A 20,868-nucleotide genomic window follows, 5' to 3' on the forward strand; every position below is an offset into this window, starting at 1 on the left:
CCACTGGCTCAGTGTCTGAATCGGTACTACCCCCAGTATCACAATAATAGAGGTTGGTACATCTAATGCCTGGCTCTGGGCTAAGGGTACAGAGGACCAGACAGACACTGCAAAACTACTAGGCTGAGATGGATGTGGAGAAAGACAGAGAAGATAAAAAAAAAAATCTCTCATTCAAACTAAGCCAATAAGCAAACAAAATAAGCCTCCACAACATAAAGAAATCTCATGTTAAGAAAGACAGGCAACGATATCATCAACTGAAGATGAGTTCACTTCAGATGAAATGAACTTTATGAAACAGTCTGACAAAGGCTTTAGAATAAGTATACTGGTCCCTTATCTGGAACCCCCAAAATATGAAAAGGAAATCCTGTTTTTGTAACTCATTTGATGGCAAAATCTAACCCAACCCTAACCAGGCAGCACTTGGTGGCAAAATCTGACCTGAACTGATATAAGTCCATGTATATAGTCTTCATGTATCTCCCTTGGTGTGCCCACTCATGCTTTTCATTGGAGAAATATTAACCTGTTTGATTACAAGGTGCTGTCCCAGACCCCACTATAGATGTTATGCATATGTGTATCATTTTATCTTTTTAATATCTTAAAAATTCTGAATTCTGAAACATACCTTGCTCCAAGGGTGTTCAGATATTCAAAAAGATCAATAGAGTAACTCCTCTTTGAAAAGCAAATGAAGCTATGAAATAAAAATTGGCAGTGGAGAAACAAGAAAAAGTAAATATGAGAAAGAGCCAATGAGAAATTTTTTGAGACTAAAAGTACAAATTACATGGAATTGGTAGGCTGAATAAAATCTAGACTGGAGATAGTGAAACAGAGCATTCATGTATTCTAACAGAGTCTTGAGGATGTCATCCAGAAAGCATCACAAAAAGCCAAAGAGATATAAAAATATGAAAGAGCAGTCTGGAGACAGATTGAGAGGCTCCAACATTCTTCCAGTCTGACTTTCAGAAGAGAAGATGTAAGGACAAGCAGCAAAGTAATGTCTGTAGAGATACTAACTGATAATTTCCCAGGATGAAAGACATGACTCTTCATCTTGAAAGTGCACTTTGAGTATTAAACTAATAAACAAAAATAAATCTGCACCTAAACACATCATAATAAAACTTCAGAATATCACAAATAGAAGTCCGTCTTAGAACTTATGGTTAAACATACTGGATTTAGCACACATATTTATTGATCCTCCCTCTCAGAAATCCACAAAAATAAGAGTAAATATTTTTTGAATCATAAACCCACAAAGAAAAGGGAATTGAGAAGAGGAAAAGAACAGACCAGAGATATACAGAAGTTTGGAAGCTAGAAAGCAAATGGATGTTAACTAATAGAACAGACCAAAGAAAGTTGAAACCTAAGTGTGTGAGTGTGTGTGTGTGTGTGTGTGTGTGTGTGTGTGTGTGTATGTGTGTGTGTGTGTAGGGTTGAGTTGGGGTTGGGGTTGGAAAAAAAATCTAGGAAATCTCCCAAAACATAAAACTAGATAAAGAGATTGGAAAGGTGGACAAAAGATAAAGAAATAAATTATCAAAGAAATAACTCAAGAAAGTTTCCCAGAGAAGCTTCTAGGCTAAAAGGGTCTGCCGAGAACCCAGCACACTGGCTGAAACTACCTATATCAAGGCACATCCTTATGAAATTTCAGAATACAAAAAAATAAAAAGATGATGCCAAAAGGTTTAGGAAAGGAAAAGCAGGTTGCATCCAAAGAATCGGGGATCAGAAGGTACCACAGGTGCTGGATTAGGCTACCTCTAGAAGAAGTGAGTCCCCCATCAATTTAAGTATTCAACAGAGGATAAATGAATAAATATCTGACAAGGATAATGTAGAAAGAATTTTTTCACAGGAAGAGAAACCAGATGATTCCTAAGACCTCTTCTAACTCCATTTGTCTCTGAGTTTTAACACAATGATCTATTAATGCTGTGCAATAGAGCTCTCTGTGATGGCAAAATATTCTGTCATCTGTGCTGTCCAATAGGGTGACGACTAGACATATATGATTATTGAGCACTTGAAATGTGGTTAGTGCAACCACGGAACTGAATTTTTAGCTTTACTTAAGATTAATTAACTTAAATGTATATAGCCACATGGGGCTAGTGGCTACTGTATCAGACAGCACAAGTCTGCAAGCACTCAGATAAAACAGTAAAAACGACCATTAAATAAAACTGGACAGCCCAGGGCTTAGTTTTGTGCATCATGCAAATAGAATAGCTCAGCGCTGTGGCTCTGGGCTAAGTCAGAGGTAGGAACAGCTCCTGATGAACCATCAGCATCACTTCTTGGAGATTAGCCCTTCCCAACTGTACCTCCCTGCTCTGTGGGGAACACACACATGCGCGTGCTCACACGCACACACACACGCCTATTTGTATATATGCGTAGGCATGTATATACATCTGTATACACACACAGCATGGGTAGGGAGAGAGACAGTGGACTGAATATTAGAATGGAGAGGAAGTAAGATCACTTCGTTTTCCTTTATGCATATTGTTTTACTTTTTATAACAAGTATATATTTTTGTAAAATAAAAACTCAAATAAAATAAAATGAAGACTAAATTTAAGAAATATCCTTAAAATCCTATAACTTCTACCTTGAAAATGTTAGGAATGTAGTTTACAAAAAGGTACACATCTAAATGGTCAGTGAGGGTACCATATATATTTTCATTCCACAGATTTAATCCCCCAAATAAACATTTTCCTCAAGGGTATGAAATAGACAACATTGTAGAAAGTAAGGAATGGAAATATTGTGGAGGAAGTTTTTTTTTTCAGTGTCTTGTTTTGAGGTAATGAGTTCTAATTGTTGATACACAATACTTCTAACTTAATCTTAAAACAGTGTAGTCTTAAATTGTTTTGAGGCTCAGAGAACTCCGGAAGAAAAGTAATGCCAAGATCTGTACTAACCAGTCCTCTGAGCTGTGAAGGAGGTCCCTTTGGGGGTAGCAGTTCCAGATTATGAGCTCAAGGAATTCAGCTGCAACAAATCACCTAGCCTGAGGGGATGAGCAGTCAGGGAGCATTGTATCCTTTTAGGGTAAACTGTGTAATTTCTGGAAGCCTTGTAGAGAGATCTTGCCCTGAATCAGATAGAACAGGATGCCCCCTTATAAGCCCAGAGGATCAAAAGGAAAGGATTCTGTGGTCGTCCATGTTCCCCACCACATCTACTGCAGAATGTGCTCAGAGACTAGCCTTCTCATGGTTCAGTGCGCTGGACCACCCAGGCCCAGCCTGAATCAGAGAACTCAGCACACCTGTAATTAACACCTCTGAGGAAGTCTTCCAGGTTCCCCTGAATGTGAGAAGCAATTGCAGCCAAGGGTTTTCAGCAGATGGACTGGGAAGTAATAATAGTTTTGACAGTAAAGAAAAGGTTGCCCCACCTCTCTCCCACTGAGGTCCGCCATGACTGGGTGTTCAGGGGTGGGCTGCCTCACTGCCAAGGGTCTTGGCTCCCCATCAAGCAGGAAGTGTCTGGCCTCAGAAGCCAGGGCACAGGGGAATCGGGTCACTGGCAAATGCTGGTAAAGCAAGCAACTTCAACAACAACAAAATACGACAGTTACGACCGAGAACAGAACACAGAACATCACGGTGCATCCCCGGGGCTCTTATCCTTTCCGTCTTTCATTCATTCACTCATCATTCTTCAACCAACTCTTACTAAGTGCTTACTACAGGAATCGGATGGTCCATTGTCATCTGCATGAGGAATGGGAGAAGCAAAGGTCCACAAACCTAGATACCATTTTAAGCTCTTCCCCTCACCGGATGCATGACCCTGAGGGTATTACTTGGGCATGCGTCGCCACTTCCTCATGCGAGAGGGTGAGTCACTCTTACACGCCAGATACCGTGTGCAAAGTACTTTGTGAATCTTAACACGAAAGACAGTCACTGCCACAGAGAAAAACCACAATTAAGGAATTAAGCAGAGCATTCTGTTCAGTCGTGACCCTGAAGCCTATTGAGAATCCTTGCACCCAAGGTTCCTGAGTTAGAGGCCCCCGACAATGCACCTGCTGCCCATACTAACTTCTCTCGGGGAGGGCCTACGTCCGCGCACGGCTCTGTGACCGGCAGCTGTAGCGAGAGAGCCTCATAGTAGTCCCTGGGGAGCAGCGCCAGGTAGTCCTAGGAAATAAAGACCGAAAGGACGATTACTCATTAGGAGGGCGGCCGTACGTTAGTAATAAAATAGCTACACATACTAGCTAAACTAATAATAACCAGGTGAAGCACTCTAGTTAAACTGTCCGCATCAACTGCTTTGTTCTGCCCCCTGACTCACTGGAACACACAAAGCAACCTCTCACAGGAGCTTCAAGCGTTGGAGATGAAGCGCCTTAGGCAAACATTTTTATTTTCAAATCTCAGGGGAAGTTTTACCGGTTCTTCTGGGTTGTTAATAAATTCAGAAATAAAGACAATAATAACCTGTCAATTGATTAGATGTTCCTTGGACATGCTGGTTGCCTTCATCCCTATAGAACCCTGAGTTGTAGGTCATGTATTCTGGCTTTTTATTCCCACACCAGAGCAACGCTCTCCTGGCTTCGTGTAAAAAAGTGATGTTTTGCGATCCTGGTAAATCATAGCCTGAAACTGGCCCACTGCCTGTCCTGGGTCAGGAGAGGAAGAACATGTTCCACTGAGGGCGCCACGGGGAGCCCACAGCGGGAGTTCAGAAGCAGCTCCTCAGGAGAGGGCAGAGTTTGGGCTTCTGCCAATCCTGGCATCACTGACTATCTGCCGAGGGAAGAAGGGAGGGAATGGTGGCCACAATGGTGAGAGACTCGTACACGGGCCATGAGGCTTTTGTCTCTTCACAGCCCTCAATTTGTCTGCAGCAGAGAGGAGGAGAATGTACAGGAGAGGAAAAGTAGGGGCTCAGCAAGCTTCTATCTGAGTGGGGTTTAATTTAATTAAAAAATTTTTTTAATTGAAGTATAGTTGATTTACAGTGTTGTGTTAGTTGCTGGTGTACAGCAAAGTGATTCAGATGCGTATCGATATATTCTTTTTCATATTCTTTTCCATTACGGTTTACTACAAGATAGTGAATATGGTTCCCTGTGCTATACAGTAGGACCTTGTTGTTTATCTATTTTATATAGTGTAGCTTGTATCTGCTAATCCCAAACTCCTAATTTATCCCTCCCCCACCCCCTTTCCCCTTTGGTGACCATAAATTTTTCTATGTCTGTGAGTCTGCTTCTCTTTTGTAAATAAGTTCCTTTGTATCATATTTTAGATTCCACATATAAGTGATACCATATGGTATTTGTCTTTCTCTTTCCAACTTACTTCACTTAGTATGATAATCTCTAGGTCCATCTGTGTTGCTGCAAAAGGCATTATTTCATTCTTTTTTATGGCTGAGTAGTATTCCATTGAAAATATATGTGTGTGTGTGTGTGTGTGTGTGTGTATATCACATCTTCTTTATCCATACATCTGTCAATGGACATTTAGGTTCCTTCCATGTCCTGGCTATTGTAAATAATGCTGTTAGGAACATTGGGGTGCATGTATCTTTTCAAATTAGAGTTTTCTCTGGATATATGCCCAGCAGTGGAATTGCTGGATCATATGGCAACTCTATTTTTGGTTTTTTAAGGATCCTCCATACTGTTTTCCATAGTGGCTGTATCAATTTACATTCCCACCAACAGAGTACAAGGGTTCCCTTTTCTGCACATCCTTTTCAGCATTTGTTATTTGTAGACTTTTTAATAATGGCCATTCTGACCGGTGTGAGGTGATACCTCATTATAGTTTTGATTTACATTTCCCTAATATTAATTTTTAAATGGCTATTGCTCTATTAGTAAGCTTCCTTTGGTTGGGACCATATCTCCTCATTACTTTATGGTCCCAAAGATCCTAAAACAGTAAAGGTTGATAATAAGTGCTCAATAAAATATTTTTAGAGAAAATGAGATCATAATATGGAAGCATACATATGAATTATGACACAACTGCAGTGGCTAAAGGTCATGAAGACTCTTCCATGCCTATGCAGTAACTTTTACCATGAACTTCTTCTTTCCATTAGTCCAACTTTGTGCCCTGTTACTGGACTCAATGGAATTTTCCTCTTCCTCATGTCTAATATCTGTGAAACATTCAGAAACTTTAGTAAAGCAACAAACCTTTCTACCAAGAAGTGCAAGAAAAATAGGGACTGAATGAACAGCTTAAGCCTTCACATTATCTTCATAAGATCTCAGATTTGGAAAGGACCTACATGGATAAGCATGGTCTCTACTGTATGGGGCAGGCTTGGAGTTAAGGGACTTGCCTGAGATCTGCTCATTTAGCCAATCAAAAGAGTTGTGCCAGAAGGAAAAGCTTTCTGTTTTCCACTCTGAGTGCATGAAACCAAGTATTGCCAAAGACTATTTTTGAAAAGACCTTGCTATAAGCGAAAGCAGACATCAAAGAGGGGTATCTGAAATAGCAGGTTTCATCCCTACAACTCCCCTGGCCTCTCTGGCTATTCTATTAATGTGCGAGGACACAGCCCTTCCCCTGATGAAGAGTTCTTTGTCCAAGGCAATCTGTTTGATGATGTTACTGCCACAGTCAAGGCAGAAGGAGGCAGGAAGCATGTCACAGAGAGGCACTGGCTCTTCGTCTCTCCCTTCGCTTCTCACCACCAAGAACTTCACTCATGTTAGGATTTTCTCTTCCTCTAGCTCCTTCTGATTCGTTGTGCACAGTTCCCAGAGAGGTTAATTTTTTTCTTATCGCCCTTCTGATTCACGATGAAAAATCCCAAAGAAACTTTTGAAAGGCTGGGACATAATGCTCCTAAAGGTTGTGCATTTATTTTAATATCTTTGAGTCATTCTGAGTAAAAAATTTCTTTTTTTTTAGCCAGTGAGAAGCTGGCTGGAAGAATATAAAAGCTATTTTAAGTTGGCTCCTATGTCATTATGTCATGTGAGGGCAAATGTCACCATAGGTTCCTGTGTCTCAAAGGGAACCAGCTATGATTTTTCTATCTTCTGGTCACTGTGGGTCACTGTGGATGGACCATCTCTAAGAGGGGAAGAATCTCCCCTCAGAACCATCTCTTACCAGGAGGACTCCTTCCGCCTTAATACAAGCGATCCATGTTCCTGGTACAATTGAAAATGGATCTGCAAAACTATTTCCGGGTACGGTGACAAAGGCCGGCTCCTTACTTGGCTGGAAGATGGTCTCTTTGCTTTGAGCAGCATCTATCAGAAATAAAAAGAATTGCTTAGGGCATTTTTCTAGGAGCCAGTGTTCTGATTTTAGATACTCAGCTTTGAACATTCAGTTGACATCTGAAAAGGTTTCAGATAGTTTACTGATCATATGAACTGATCAGATTTACTGATCTTATTTTCAACAATTGCATGAATGCCTACGCCTATGTATAAAATAGACTAGAAAGATATCACTGATAAGATGTTAGCAGTGGCTATCTATGCTGGGATTGTAATTTTTAAATTTATTAAGTATATTAAGACATGTAAACTGCTTAGAAAAATTCTTTGCACATAGTAAGTATTCAGTATATTACATTAGATATTAAACTATTATTTTTCCTTTTTTGTTTATATGTAATTAAAAATTTTTTAATTTCTGTTGAAGAACAGGCATTCATTTTGAAATAAGAAAATGTTTCGGTTTTCTTTTGTTTTCAGGATGCAATGTTTTCTTCTGCATTAAACAAACAGAGGACCTTCTGTAGAAGGTTCAGAAACAAAACTGTTGCATCGGAGTCCAATGGGGGCTTTTTCTTTAGAAGAAATGTTTACTCCAAATACCTGCATTCACTCTCCTGTTCTACAAACATCTACGGGGCCCACTATGTGTCAGGGCTGGAACTAGGTTCTGGGGACCAGGCAGTGAACACAGCCAGCATGGCCTTCGCTCCCTGACAGTGGGGACAGGGGAGGTGGGGGGTTGCAGACCAGAAGAAAATACGGTACAGCGTGGACAGTGGCATCTGGGAGGAGGCATAGGTTATTACGGAATAAATACACAACTGGGCTCCTGACTCAGACATGGGGGCTTAGGAAAGGTGTCCCAGAGAACAAGAAAACAAACCACAATGTATTCCAACTGTTTGAGTTAATGGAGGGCAAATTGCTGATGGCACTGTCCCCTGGGAGGCAGTGGGTCCATTAGAAAGGGTTTGGGGTCTGAAGATTGGGTCTTGTCTACAAAGACCAGCTGTGTGCTTAGAAAATTTACTACGCCTCTCAGCTGTTTCCTCCTCAACCTTCTTCGGTTTCACAAAGTTCTTATCGTGTGAGGAAATGGATGCCAAAGTACCCTGTAGATGATAAAGCAAGCTTGCCAGTTCTTCCTAGTAGCTACTGTCTAATCAGCCTCCAGCCTTACAAGCTTGGCTGACACAACTGGGTACATCATTTCTTCCCCAAGTCCGACTCTGCCATGGATACTAAACGAAGGCGCTTAAATTTCCCACCTGAATTAGATTTCCATTGGCGCCATTTTGTGTCCTTGTGGAATTCCCAGTAGTCTGTTCCTGGACGAGCGGAAGCCCTCACTCCTTGCAGAACAGACTTCCAGCCCTCATCTCTGACTGTGGTGAGATCTGCCCTCCGACTGGGCTCCTCGTCTGCCCCCAGGAATCCCTCACCCCTGAATGAGGTTGGCATATTCCTCCCTGGAGCTCTCTTGGGCTTCATGCTTTACCACATTCATCTTAACAATTCCTGTCCTCACCTGTTTCTCCTTGAATTACTTGGTTTGCCTGAAACAATGGGAGAATTTAGGGCAGTAGGCCAGGGGCTCTCAAGTAACACCACAAAGGTGACACCCACTTTACCTGAATGAGCTATAAATTAGCTTTGCCCTGTGGTGATATCATAACCCACAGGGTTCAGCCAAGGTACATATGTTGTTACATTGATTTCTTTTATGACAGTTAATAACAAATTTAACAGCAAAATTTAAATACTCAGAGCATTTAGAGATTGAAAAGGTACAAAGGACAGGGCATCTGTGTCCCAATCAGACTACATCCCAGGCTTCATGTTTTCTAAAGAGATCAACTTTGTGAAAATTAGAGAAAATGTTTCACTAATTAATCGCTTCTTTATCCAAAAGAGGCTTGAAAATTTACCCACCTGCCTTAGCCCAGGATGGATAAATAGTTACACGGCCAGATACTGCTTCAGCTCCAGGGTTAATATATCTCAGAACAACCCGAAACAAGGAGAGACTTGACTTCCCCACATTCAACACGATCCTTACTTCATTCTGAAAAATACCAAAAACCCATAAAGTATAGAAGAGACAACTGGTTAAAAGAAATGCTAGCCAACCAGTGATGGCATTCCAGTTTCACTACTGAGCTTGTAGTGAAACCACACACACACACACATGCACACACACTCATATACACACACATTCACACCCACTCAACAAACACCAAGTGACTAACTCTGCGGAAGATGAACACAGGCAAGTCAGCCAATAAATTAAAATCACTTACAATTAAAGGTTCTGTGAAAACGCACTCCCTCAGCAACCGAGATCCTCTTTTGACCTTTTAGTAATCAGTCAGACAGAGCGGAATGTTAGATGGATTAGTTCAGGGAAGGAAACAGTGACGGGGCAACCACCACTGGCTGGGAGAAATAAAAAGGCAGAACAGAAGGAAAAGAAAGTATGTTATTTAACACCACCAGCCCCAGAGAGAGAGCACTCCAGAGTCCACTTCACATGCGTAACATCTGAAACAGTCACAGAAACCAGTGGTGGCTAAGGAGAGGTTATAAGATCCCAAACACATTAGCGATGAAATCTAGATGTAACAAAAATCTGCCTGCTAAATCATATGGAATTTATCTCAGTCCCTGTCTGAGAAGAATGTGGGCTCTCTGCTGGGGACAGGGGGTCTTGCTGGTCCCCAGGTCCCGTTGCCAACACAATGCTCTGTAAGTGTTGCTGGGCCCATGATCTTGAAGGAGACACTAGACTATTTCAATTCTGAACCACAGAGCACATGTCCAGATCCAGCTGTGGCCCACGGAAAGTTAATGAAAGATGGAAATTTCTAAACCAGTAGTTCTTTAGGTCTTTCCTGCAGTTCCTTTGGTTGAAATGAAGGGGACTTTTGTTGAACAAGACATCCATGACAATAAAGACTGGCGTTGGGTAGAATCCTTTGCTCTGGGAGCAGGAGCTGCAGCTGACCCACACTGAGGAACTCCAACTGGCCCTCTCAGTTTGACAGAATTCCTCTTTAAGGGTTAGTTCCACATTGGAAAATAAAAATGCAAGAATGTATTAAGGGCAGAGTAAAGTAAGTGGTGATTCCAGGGAACACCACCCAAGTCCTCTGACTAAAAATACTTACAGAAAAATCCACCATTAGAAATTCATTCCTTTGTGTTAACCAGCTATTCTTTCAAACTGCAAACACCTGTGAGGAGGTATATACCTTGACTGGGCTTAGTCATTCACATCCTATTATGACTCAGTGGAATGCACTGCTTTTTTCTGAATAATGAAGTAAAAGCAGAGAACTAAAGAAACTGAATTGCTGTATTTGGGGAGAAGGAGGAAACAGTGGAGTGTCTTAAGATCCCAGATACTGTTAGCGAAAGGCATCTTAGATGGGGCACTTTGCCAGGCAAGAAGCAACGTTAGAATCAATCGGGGCTCCTAGGGAACTGTGACCCCACCCCTGTTTCTCTAAGGGCTGCCTGATTTAGAAATAGCAAGCACTAGTCCTGGACCTGCTAAGGACACATACTGAGCTACCATCGTCATCAACTTGCCTCTTTTATTCTGAATTTCTCCACTGAGAAACAGCTTGAAGAGAGCAACCTCAGAGAGAAATTCTGAGGATAAAACTACTCAATGACTATAAAGAAACGTTCAGTTATAAATGTTGTATAAGTTCTAAAAGTAAACAGACAATGTGTAAATTCCTTAATTATTCCACGGCAAAACCAAGAGAGATGGGTACGGTAGAGAAGACTGAAGGACAGGAGAAATATGGGAAAGAAAAATTAAATAGCATGACTAAAACTCCTCCTTTATCTTAGTTTCTGTTCATATAGTAATTCAGAGTTATAAAAAGTAAAAAAAAGCATTGTTCAAAATTCAGCAACACAGGCCTTATTGGAATTAAGTTAAGTCATTTTTATTCTCCACAAATGGCTTTAAAGAAAAATGTCTCTCATGTTAAAATATAGCCTAATTTCGTCTGGAAAACTTCTTATAAAAAGTCTCCAGAGATAAGCGCCATCTTTCTTTAATCCCTTCATTTTCTGATTTGGTGACCAAATTAAAGCAACAATAAGCTGTGAAATCGATATATATGCTTATCAGTTAAAATCCAACCTTACCCAGCACCCCATCTACCCTCTCAAGAACAAGAGTCCTGGAATTAGTTTTGGGAGAGTTCACCTTTTGGGGGTCTCGCTGAGAGGGCTGTGGGCAAGTGTATGGGCTGCTTTACCCGGAGGCTGCTTCCTCCTGGCTGCTCACCTGTACCAAGGTCATCTGAGCATACCCTCTCCAGCTGAACTCAGGAAACTCCAGGGGATCAAATCCAAACCGAAGCGCTCTTCCATTGGGTGTAGTGCCATCTTCAATCTCATACCTCATATGATGCAAATCCGGGAAATAGTAGTTGTTTTCAGGTCTTTTATAAATAAAATGTAAATGTGGATACAGAAAGTGAAGTTCGTTGATAATCTGGATAGCCTTAAATCCCAATAGCTATCACTGAAAGAACTCCCACCAAATTGACAGAGCACATTAAATAAGGACAAATTGAGGGGGGGGGGCTGCTTTTTCTCTAAATTATTGCTTTCGCTCATGTAAACATTCACAGAAAACACCCAACACTACTCGTTCCAAGCAGTCAAGTGAGAAAAGCATTGAGAACAGCCCATAGTGGTAGCACCCTTTAAAATGTTTTAAATGGTTGCCAACGATTTAGCAAAGTCAAATTGGGCTATTTACCATAAATTCATTCATTTATACTCATATTCACTGATTACACAAATATTAATATCTTTGCCAGGCACTGTTGCTAAGCACTGCAGATATCACAGTGAACACGACATAAAATACTTCGTATGCCAAGTTTACAAGTTAGATACATTTTCTCTACATATACATATATATTTTGATCATTAGAACGACTTTTCTATGTCTTGTTTTCTCTTAAACTATATGCCTATAAATGGATTCCTTTCAAGAGTCTGATAATGGTGGTCACAGAGAGGGATCAAAAATATTCTATTGCTTGTGTGACATTTTATATTCAAACTACTTGAAGTTCTTCAAAATGGAGTATTTTGACAATCCAGTCCCAAGCTAATAGCTGTTAGTGGATTTAAAGCCATAAAGACCAATTAGTCAAGGGAAATAAAAGGGCATGCTCCTATATTGCAAGTAGAATTAGGAATGCTTACAACTTATGAAGGTAATTTATGAATGTAATTTATGGAGGTAATTTATGAAGATCCCTAAAAATGTTCATTCCCATTGACATAGAAATTCTACTTCAGGGAATATATTCTAAAGAATGATTTTATAGGGTCAAAAATTAACATAGGGCTTCCCTGGTGGCGCAGTGGTTAAGAATCCACCTGCCAATGCAGGGACATGGGTTTGAGCCCTGGTCCGGGAAGATTCCACATGCCGTGGAGCAACTAAGCCCATCACCACAACTACTGAAGCCCACATGCCTAGAGCCCGTGCTCCACTACAAGAGAAGCCACCTCAATGAGAAGCCCGCACACCACAATGAAGACAACAGCAACTAGAGAAAAGGCCACGCGCAGCAAAGAAGACCCAACGCAGCCAAAAATAAATTAAAAAAAAAAAAATTAACATAAAAGAATGTCTACAACAGTGAAAACTTGGAAACAAAATATATGTACAATTATGAAATAAAGAAATTATTAAATATTATGTAACCATTAAATATTTTGAACACTACTTAATTACAATGGAAAATGTTCATGATATCATGTGAAAAAATTGATATAAATTATATGATAAAATACAATACTAATTTTTATTCATAGAAAAAGCCTAGAAAACATACAAAAAATATTAAAAGGAGTTATCTCTGGGCGGCAGAATGAAGATTTTCCTTTGCCTTTTTCCTTTTAGGTACTTATTAAAATTTTACAATGTAACACATATTACGTTATCACAAAAACTATTTAGAAAACAAAGTGAATGTGAATGCTTTCCAAACTTGTAAGAAAAACTAAAAATACACAAATAATACCGTAAACAAACATTTGGAGGAATTTAGGACAAAAAGACGCAAAATTTATCAACCTGGAAAAAGGTGCTGTGGCATCTATGTTGTTGGTGTGCTATCCTTTTATTTCATTTATCACTTACTACTAAATCAAAGGATAATCTAAATTCCATATATATATGTATTGGCTGTAATGTCAATATTTTGGCCTCAGAGTGGGTAATTTATTCTGATGCATTATTTCAACCCTCAAATTAGCCAATCACCTACATAGCTGCAAGGAGAAAAAACTCATGCTGATTAAGTAGGGGGAAAGCTCACTTTATCAACAGGAAGGCGGGAAGAGGTAAAACATGGGTCGAAAATGTTTCTGAGCCAATTTATGAAGTTCCTCTGGTCTATGGTGAACCTCGCTCATCTGCAGGAAAACAAAACTACAGACGTGCCTTTCTTCACATACATTTTACTATGAGGCCCCTTTTACTGTCATTTAGAAACAATGGAAGAAAGCACAGCTGAGCTGCTCTGATCCTGAGAATTCAAATGTTGGAAACATCGAGGAAAAGGAGAGAAGCGTCATTCTAAGTACTAGGTTGGCCAGAAAGTTCGTTCATGTTTTTCTGTAACATCTTACAGAAAAATCCAAATGAACTTTCTGGCCAACCCAATACATATGGTTTGCCTTGATTATATTAAAGACCTCTTTATTAACCTGTTGACAATGCAGAAGTAGTGAAGGTACTTGAGATTTAGAAGTTGCATTTCACAAGAGTTTCAGTGTATGATTAAAAGTCAGAGGGTTTCCCTGGTGGCTCAGTGGTTAAGAATCCGCCTGCCAATGCAGGGGACATGGGTTCGAGCCCTGGTCTGGGAAGATCCCACATGCCGCGGAGCAACTAAGCCTGTGTGCCACAACTACTGAAGCCCGCGTGCCTAGAGCCCATGCTCTGCAACAAGAGAAGCCACCTCAGTGAGAAGCCCATGCACCACAACGAAGACCCAACGCAGGCAAAAATAAATAAATATTATTTTTTTTTTAAAGTCAGAATATTAAAAATTTTCTTCCTTCCACTAATGGACAATTACGGATGGATCATGGTTTCAGATAAATATAGAAACTGCTAAACAGGCAGGACAGAGGCAGTGTGCTCCAGACCTGCTATAGTCCCTCTGGGACCTCAGTCTCCACTTGGCTTCCTTGCTCCCGTTCATTTTGATTTGCTTCTGCATGAGATGAGGGACTTCCTCCCACTTCTAAAGTTGTCTTAACCCCCACCCCCACAGTCACGGATCCCAAGGGAGAAGCAGGAGCTGCATCTGCTGGGCTCCTCCAGGCTGTGACTTCCACATGGAGGTTCAGCTGTGGGAACCCACCTCGTGCATCCAGCCCAAGTCTCACCCAGCTGGCTTTTTGCACCTCTGGGAACTTTCCAGTGAGGCCACTCTGTGATCTACAAAGTGGAACCGTCTTTAGGGCAACTTTACCTCCTGTTTTAATTGGCCTCAGTGACAAGTGTCCAGATGGCAAATGACAGTACAGCTTCACTGGCCCTCTCACCTGGGGACCGCTTCTCTCTGCCCCAGAACTGCCGGCACAGACAGGACTCTGAGAGCCTTCACGACGTCAGTATGGAGGGGACTCACCGATGGCAGGTCTTCCCCACGATGTGCTCTCGGCACCGGCAGACTCCGGAGGGCCCGCTGCACACAGGGGTGACGGCTCCACCGATGTCACACTGACACCCTGAGAGTCGGGAAACAGCAGCGGTCACCCATCAAAGCATCTCCATGCCGGAGGCTTCCCCTCTCTCTATGAGAAGTGGAAATCAGGAAGCCCGGGGTTGCAGGGCTGCACCTTCTTTCCCTTGCCACACCTCACATCTGGCAGGTGTTTGAAATATGTAGGAACCTCCCAAAGTAAGACAGCAAGTCCCCCCAAGAGTCCACTTGAAAGTTGGAGGTGCACTTGTAGGCCAGTTCCAACACTGTTATCCCATGTAAGGCGACAGCAGCCCAGGAGCTAAACACGATTTCACAGCATAGTGCTACTGTAAACACTGGGTGCTGAGGAGAGGCTGCTTGAAAGATACCAGAGTAGCCTTGTGGGGCTCCTGCAACTTCATTATTTAACACAATATTATCACACAATATTATTGTGTGAGCTTTTTTAATATTTCAAAATTTATCTTTAAAATCTCTAAGTCTTGATGTTATTTACATCTCCCCTATGGGTCCCCCGCATCCCAATTATGATTTTTTATAATTAAACCAACAGCGTGCTGGTAGAAGAAAAGTGGAAGCAGCCCTGTTTGCAATTTATTTCTAGTTTTAAGGCAATGTTTGGCCAATTTCCCTGGACAGATCTTTTCAGTCCCATCCCATCAGAAAGTCTGCAAGAAGACAGTGAACTCAGAAGCAAGGTTTACTCTGCCAGTCTTTGCCCATCTTTTGTCCTTTTGCCTTACTCAGGACCCCCTGGAAGGATTTACCTTGACACCCAAAGTAACTGCTCTTTTCCAAAGCAAAATATCCATCTTCGCATGTGTCACAGGAATCACCACCGACGTGGGACTTACAGTGACAGTCACCATCTAACTGCAGAACAATGAGCGGGTGACAACATTTGGTGAGATTACAGAATTTGCTAATCTTCAAGATTTCAAACTGGCTCATTGTGTCATATGAAGCAGGGTAGCCGGGATCTGAAAACTTCCATGAAGATGGCACTAACACCCTCCTGCAGAAACCCCACAATTAACTGCTAGTATATTCTACCGGCATCCCAGGAAAAATAGGCCCACATTACCTGCCCGCACTCTCCAATTCCGCTCACGGTTCCCGCCACATGGCATTGGCATTCTGGGAAGATAAGAGAGCATCCTTGGACCAAGGTTACAAAAAAGGACAGTTCTGGCTCTGGGAACAGGACACACCAGCAATACTACAATCACTTTCTAGCATGCTTCAGCAGAACTCCACTTTGCAGCAGTCAGGCATAAAACTGAATTGCTTTCTGGGGTCAGCAGAACCCAGCAGCCAGATCAATACCATCTACCTACAAGGAGTACTGGTTTGTTTATGACCACTCATAAAAGACAAAAGCTACAACATCATGGGATTTTTAAATGATTCTAATGTCAAGGTCATTATTGATATGCTTACATGAAAATATACCCTATTAAAAGATATTCACTCCACTTAGCCATCTGAAGCTTGGTGTTTCCAAGTTCCTATACTGGCTTCAATCTAAGCATAAAATGAAAATAAAATTAAACCGGGAAGTGTAGATTATAAAAACAAGGCGGAAAAACCATTTATCAAGCAGCTGCTTTCTCAAACAACATGATGCATATGGAAACAGGATATAAATCCCTTGCTGAGATTTTGAAAATGACAGAAGTTCTGCCAAAAGTGGGGGAAAAAAAAATCAAGACATTTATACAGAATTTCAAACAAACTGAACAGATTAAATCAATAGCTCTTTTGTGAGTTGAGTCACCGAGGTAAAGAAAATCAAGAGGAAATTACAATATAGTAAAATATTGTTCGTAGGAAACCTCACCTGAACATCCACTGGGGTTTTCTTTGGCCAGATTCCAATATAATGGTTTGCAGATGCTACAAGTAGGACTTTCAACATGAAGCTTGCATCGGCAATGCCCCTTTAAAAGAAAATCAAACTAATGCTTGACATCTCAGAATTAAGAGGTTTCCAAACAAGTGTTCTGAACAAAGCTTGTCACAGAAATATATTTTGGTCACGAAATGTAAATTAAGTGTATCCAGGCGGAATAAAAGTACTGGGTTGATTTCAACAGTCTGCTAGTTGATTTTGTTTTATTATTTATTTATTTGTTATACACATAAGCCATATATGTGGTTAAAGCAAAATTGGAAAATTCAGAAAAAGAAAAAAAATTTTAACGACTCATTTATAACATTGTCATTATTTGTTGATTCTGTTACAGCATGGACTATAAATCTTAATGGAAAATATCTGAATATTTAACATGCTGAGATGTAGTAGAAAATTATGTTTATCTGCAAGTGTGTCTATAATATGCCAGAATCACTGCCTTGCTTAAACATCTTGAAGCCCCATAGTGAAAAGGCAAAATGTCTCTCCCCTTTCCCTCCAGGGCCTGGAGTTCCAGCTTCTCCAAGCTCTGAGGCCAAGAAGACAGATAATTTCTAAAGTGCTTAGAAAATGAATGAGAATGCCATGGTATTGTGCTTGGAGTAATAGCAAATAAATTGCAATTACTTTGTACATAGCTTAATTAAATGTGTACTGGCCTCTGATTTTCTTAATTTTAATTATGTATGGCAGGCTTATGTGCAGGTTTCCAGGGTGGCAACGCCCTCAGAGTAATGCTAGGACTCTACAATTCAAAGTTTAAATAAACCGTATTCTTTTGTTTTGGGCAGAAAATCACAATATCACATATGCACTTTGAAAAAGAGCAATGGTCTCTTCAAGCTATTTGGCCTCAGGTCTTATTTTAATTTACTTTTAATTTCAGGAAGCTCCCAAATGTGTCGGTCTCAAATAAGTATCAGAACAATAGTTAGAATCGCAACCCTTAAACAATCCTCTACTTACCAAACTGGAGTCCAGGGTTCCGGCTGGGTCACAGACACTGCTGGAGCCTGTATATGATTTAGAAGTGGTTTAAATGTCTGGGGTTTTAACGTTTGTTTGTCCCTTTGTTTTGATGTTTTGAGGGTTTTTTTTGTTTTATTTTTGTTTTTTAAGTTTTACTTGTTTTTAAAACTGCTGCATCTACATTTGTATTTTTTGATAGATGGGTGGCAAGGACTTTGCATGTAATTCAGAAGAAGACACCTTGAACAATCTTCATGGTCCTTAATCCCCAAATCACCCCTTTGGCCACTGAACAACTCTCTTCCCTGCCTACTACTAAAAGTTCACTTCCAACTGATAACAAAGGAGACTGGGGAAAGGAGTCTAGAATTTTGAACATCGTTAGGGTTGTCCAGAAGAGGGCAGTATTGTACCGAGAGATTTTTTAATTGTCCAATTAGTTGTTACAGAATTTGTTAAGTATATTTTTTAGTGACTCAAGACAATTCTTTAACTATCACAGCCCCCTTGTTCTCCACCTGTATTAAAATTATTTCTAAAATTAATTAATTTGCTTTCTTGCCTTTGTCAATATAGTATTACAAACCCAATGTAATAATCTCTTGTCAACAAATTAGGGTCTTGCAGTGTCTCAGCATTACTATCACATGGCATTAAAAATGAAGAGGGAACTCCCTGGCGGTCCAGTGGTTAGAACTCGGCACTCTCACTGCCGAGGGCCTGGGTTCAATCCCTGGTCGAGGAACTAACATCCCACAAGCTGTGAGGCCAAAATAATAAATAAAAAAATAATAAAAATGAAGAGAGTTTGGGTAAGCCTGACCTGAGCCTGCTTTTTCAAATAATTTAAATAAACCCATAATACGATCTTGTTTTCTTACATGTTGCTCCCTAGACTTTCTGCCTTTATTGTCTCCTCTCTTTGTTTCAACTTCCCCCTTGATGATATTCTCTGTCTGTCTCTTCCATTTCTTTCTTTTTACAAATTTTTTTATTGATTTTTGGCTGAGTTAGGTCTTCGTTGCTGCACACGGGCTTTCTCTAGTTGCAGCAAGTGGGGTCTACTCTTCGTTGCGGTGCGTGGGCTTCTCATTGCGTTGGCTTCTCTTGGTGCAGAGCATGGGCTTTAGGCATGCGGGTTTCAGTAGTTGTGGCTCGCGGGCTCAGTAGTTGTGGCTCACAGGCTCTAGAGCGCAGGCTCAGTAGTTGTGGCGCACGGGCTTAGTTGCTCCACGGCATGTGGGATCTTCCCGGACCAGGGCTTGAACCCCTGTCCCCTGCATTGGCAGGCAGATTCTTAACCACTGCGCCACCAGGGAAGCCCTCTGTCTCTTCCTTTTTTACTGCTCCTGAATTCTTCGGTAACAAGCCAACACAACCTTCCAGCTCCTTGTTGCTTTCCAGTCTGGCCCCACCCAGCCCTTGGCTCCTCCCCAAGCTGCCCAGCGGCCCCATCCAGCTCCAGGGAACTTGTCCTGGCTGCCCAGCCCCTCTGCCCACTGCTCAGCACTTCCTTCCACTCCTGACCCCGGGGAGGTGAGGACACCCAGCCTGGGACAGCCTCCCTCTCCAGGGACCTCCAGGCCTTCTCCCAAGGGAGCAGTTCCCTCTGACTGCTGGCTACTGTTGCCACTGGCAAGAAAGCCTGGTCTCTTGAGGATTCTGGTCAGCGAGGTTCTGGGGAATCAAGTTGGAGCTGCAGCCCTGTCTTCAGATGGTTCCGCGTGCCAGGCTCCAAGCGCCATCAGGAGCAGGAAGGGGTCTGAGAAAACCACAGTCTCCTGACGCAAAGTCCGGGTCAGCCTTTCACAAACACCCGCTTCTCAACAGAGAAAGGGTCTCTGAAAGCAGCAGTCAGGAGCTACTTGCCACTGGGGCCTGCACACTCCGGGGGCACAAGGAGATTCCTGGGCATCTTTGGTCTGTGCCCTGAGTCACCGAGCCCGGCACACTCTCATCTCTCATATCACTGCAGGCATGAGGACCGACCCAGGACAGTGTTTCAATCCTTGGCTCACTCTTTCCAAACTGAATAGACTCTGGTCCACCCCACTCCCCGGCCCCTCACACCTGGGCTGATGTGTGATGACACCATCCCCCAGGAGGCCAGTGGCAGGCAAGAGAGGGGAGCAGAACCCCAGAAAAGCCCTGCTCTGCCTGCCTGCAGGGGGACCTGTGAGAACACCTGCAGGAAATTACGGGGCAACCACATTGGTGCCGTCACCCAGGACCAGAGAGAAGCCACTTTGCCTTGGGAAGGGGGACAAGAATGCTCAGCTTAGCGAAAAGGGGTCCCCTCTGCCACACTGCTACACAGAGAATTTACATGCAAGTCAAGAAACACAAATTTACGGGGACTTCCCTGGTGGCGCAGTGGTTAAGCCTCCACGCTCCCAGTGCAGGGGGCCCGGGTTAGATCTCTGGTCAGGGAACTAGATCCCACATGCATGCCACAACTAAGGAGCCCGTGAGCCACAACTAAGACCCAGTGCAACCAAATAAATATTTTTTTAAAAAAAAGAAGAAAAGAAAAAGAAGAAACACAAATTTATAGCACACGAAATAATTTTAAAAATTTTAGGAATAAATCATTTTTAGATTTCTTTTAAGATGTATAACTGGTATACCCGTTTTCAATGGACTCAAATTGGGGAGGAACCAGGCAGATTAGGGTCAAAAGTGTAGCAGTGACCAGTGGTGGGTCTGCAGGGGTCTGCAGGGGTCTGCAGGCTTCTTTGGGAAGCTGCCCGCACACACTTCAGAGAGGAACCCGCCCTCCGGCATTCTGATGTCTTCCCTACCTTGGCAGTGGGGGAAATCAGAGGCATCTGAGAGACACCTGTCACACCGTTGTCCTGTGACCCCCGGCTGACACTCGCACTGTCCAGTCACCGGGCTGCACAGCGTCTGGTAGGAACCAAGGGCTGAACACTGGCAGGCTGGATGGAAAGAC

The 20,868-nt window shown here is 42.0% G+C and overlaps 1 protein-coding gene across 4 annotated transcripts in view; it reads right to left on the bottom strand.

Annotated features, from left to right (window-relative positions):
* The window catches only part of LAMA3 (laminin subunit alpha 3), a 241,800-nt gene that overhangs the window by 120,919 nt on the left and 100,013 nt on the right, over positions 1 to 20,868 (bottom strand). For 2 of the 4 annotated variants that reach the window (XM_057527324.1, XM_057527326.1), the window contains exons 13-23: positions 20,717 to 20,854; positions 17,913 to 17,959; positions 16,872 to 16,971; positions 16,116 to 16,168; positions 15,799 to 15,904; positions 14,954 to 15,053; positions 11,572 to 11,728; positions 9,198 to 9,330; positions 7,147 to 7,289; positions 4,097 to 4,194; positions 3,444 to 3,597 (exon numbers count right to left, since the gene is read on the bottom strand). In XM_057527324.1, the coding sequence (XP_057383307.1) occupies positions 3,444 to 3,597; positions 4,097 to 4,194; positions 7,147 to 7,289; positions 9,198 to 9,330; positions 11,572 to 11,728; positions 14,954 to 15,053; positions 15,799 to 15,904; positions 16,116 to 16,168; positions 16,872 to 16,971; positions 17,913 to 17,959; positions 20,717 to 20,854 (1,229 nt within the window). The remainder of the gene's footprint in view (positions 1 to 3,443; positions 3,598 to 4,096; positions 4,195 to 7,146; positions 7,290 to 9,197; positions 9,331 to 11,571; positions 11,729 to 14,953; positions 15,054 to 15,798; positions 15,905 to 16,115; positions 16,169 to 16,871; positions 16,972 to 17,912; positions 17,960 to 20,716; positions 20,855 to 20,868) is intronic. The other 2 variants (XM_057527325.1, XM_057527328.1) reach the window with 2 other exon arrangements.

The sequence above is a fragment of the Balaenoptera acutorostrata genome, chromosome 13, assembly GCF_949987535.1.
Source record: "Balaenoptera acutorostrata chromosome 13, mBalAcu1.1, whole genome shotgun sequence".
NCBI lineage: Eukaryota > Metazoa > Chordata > Mammalia > Artiodactyla > Balaenopteridae > Balaenoptera > Balaenoptera acutorostrata.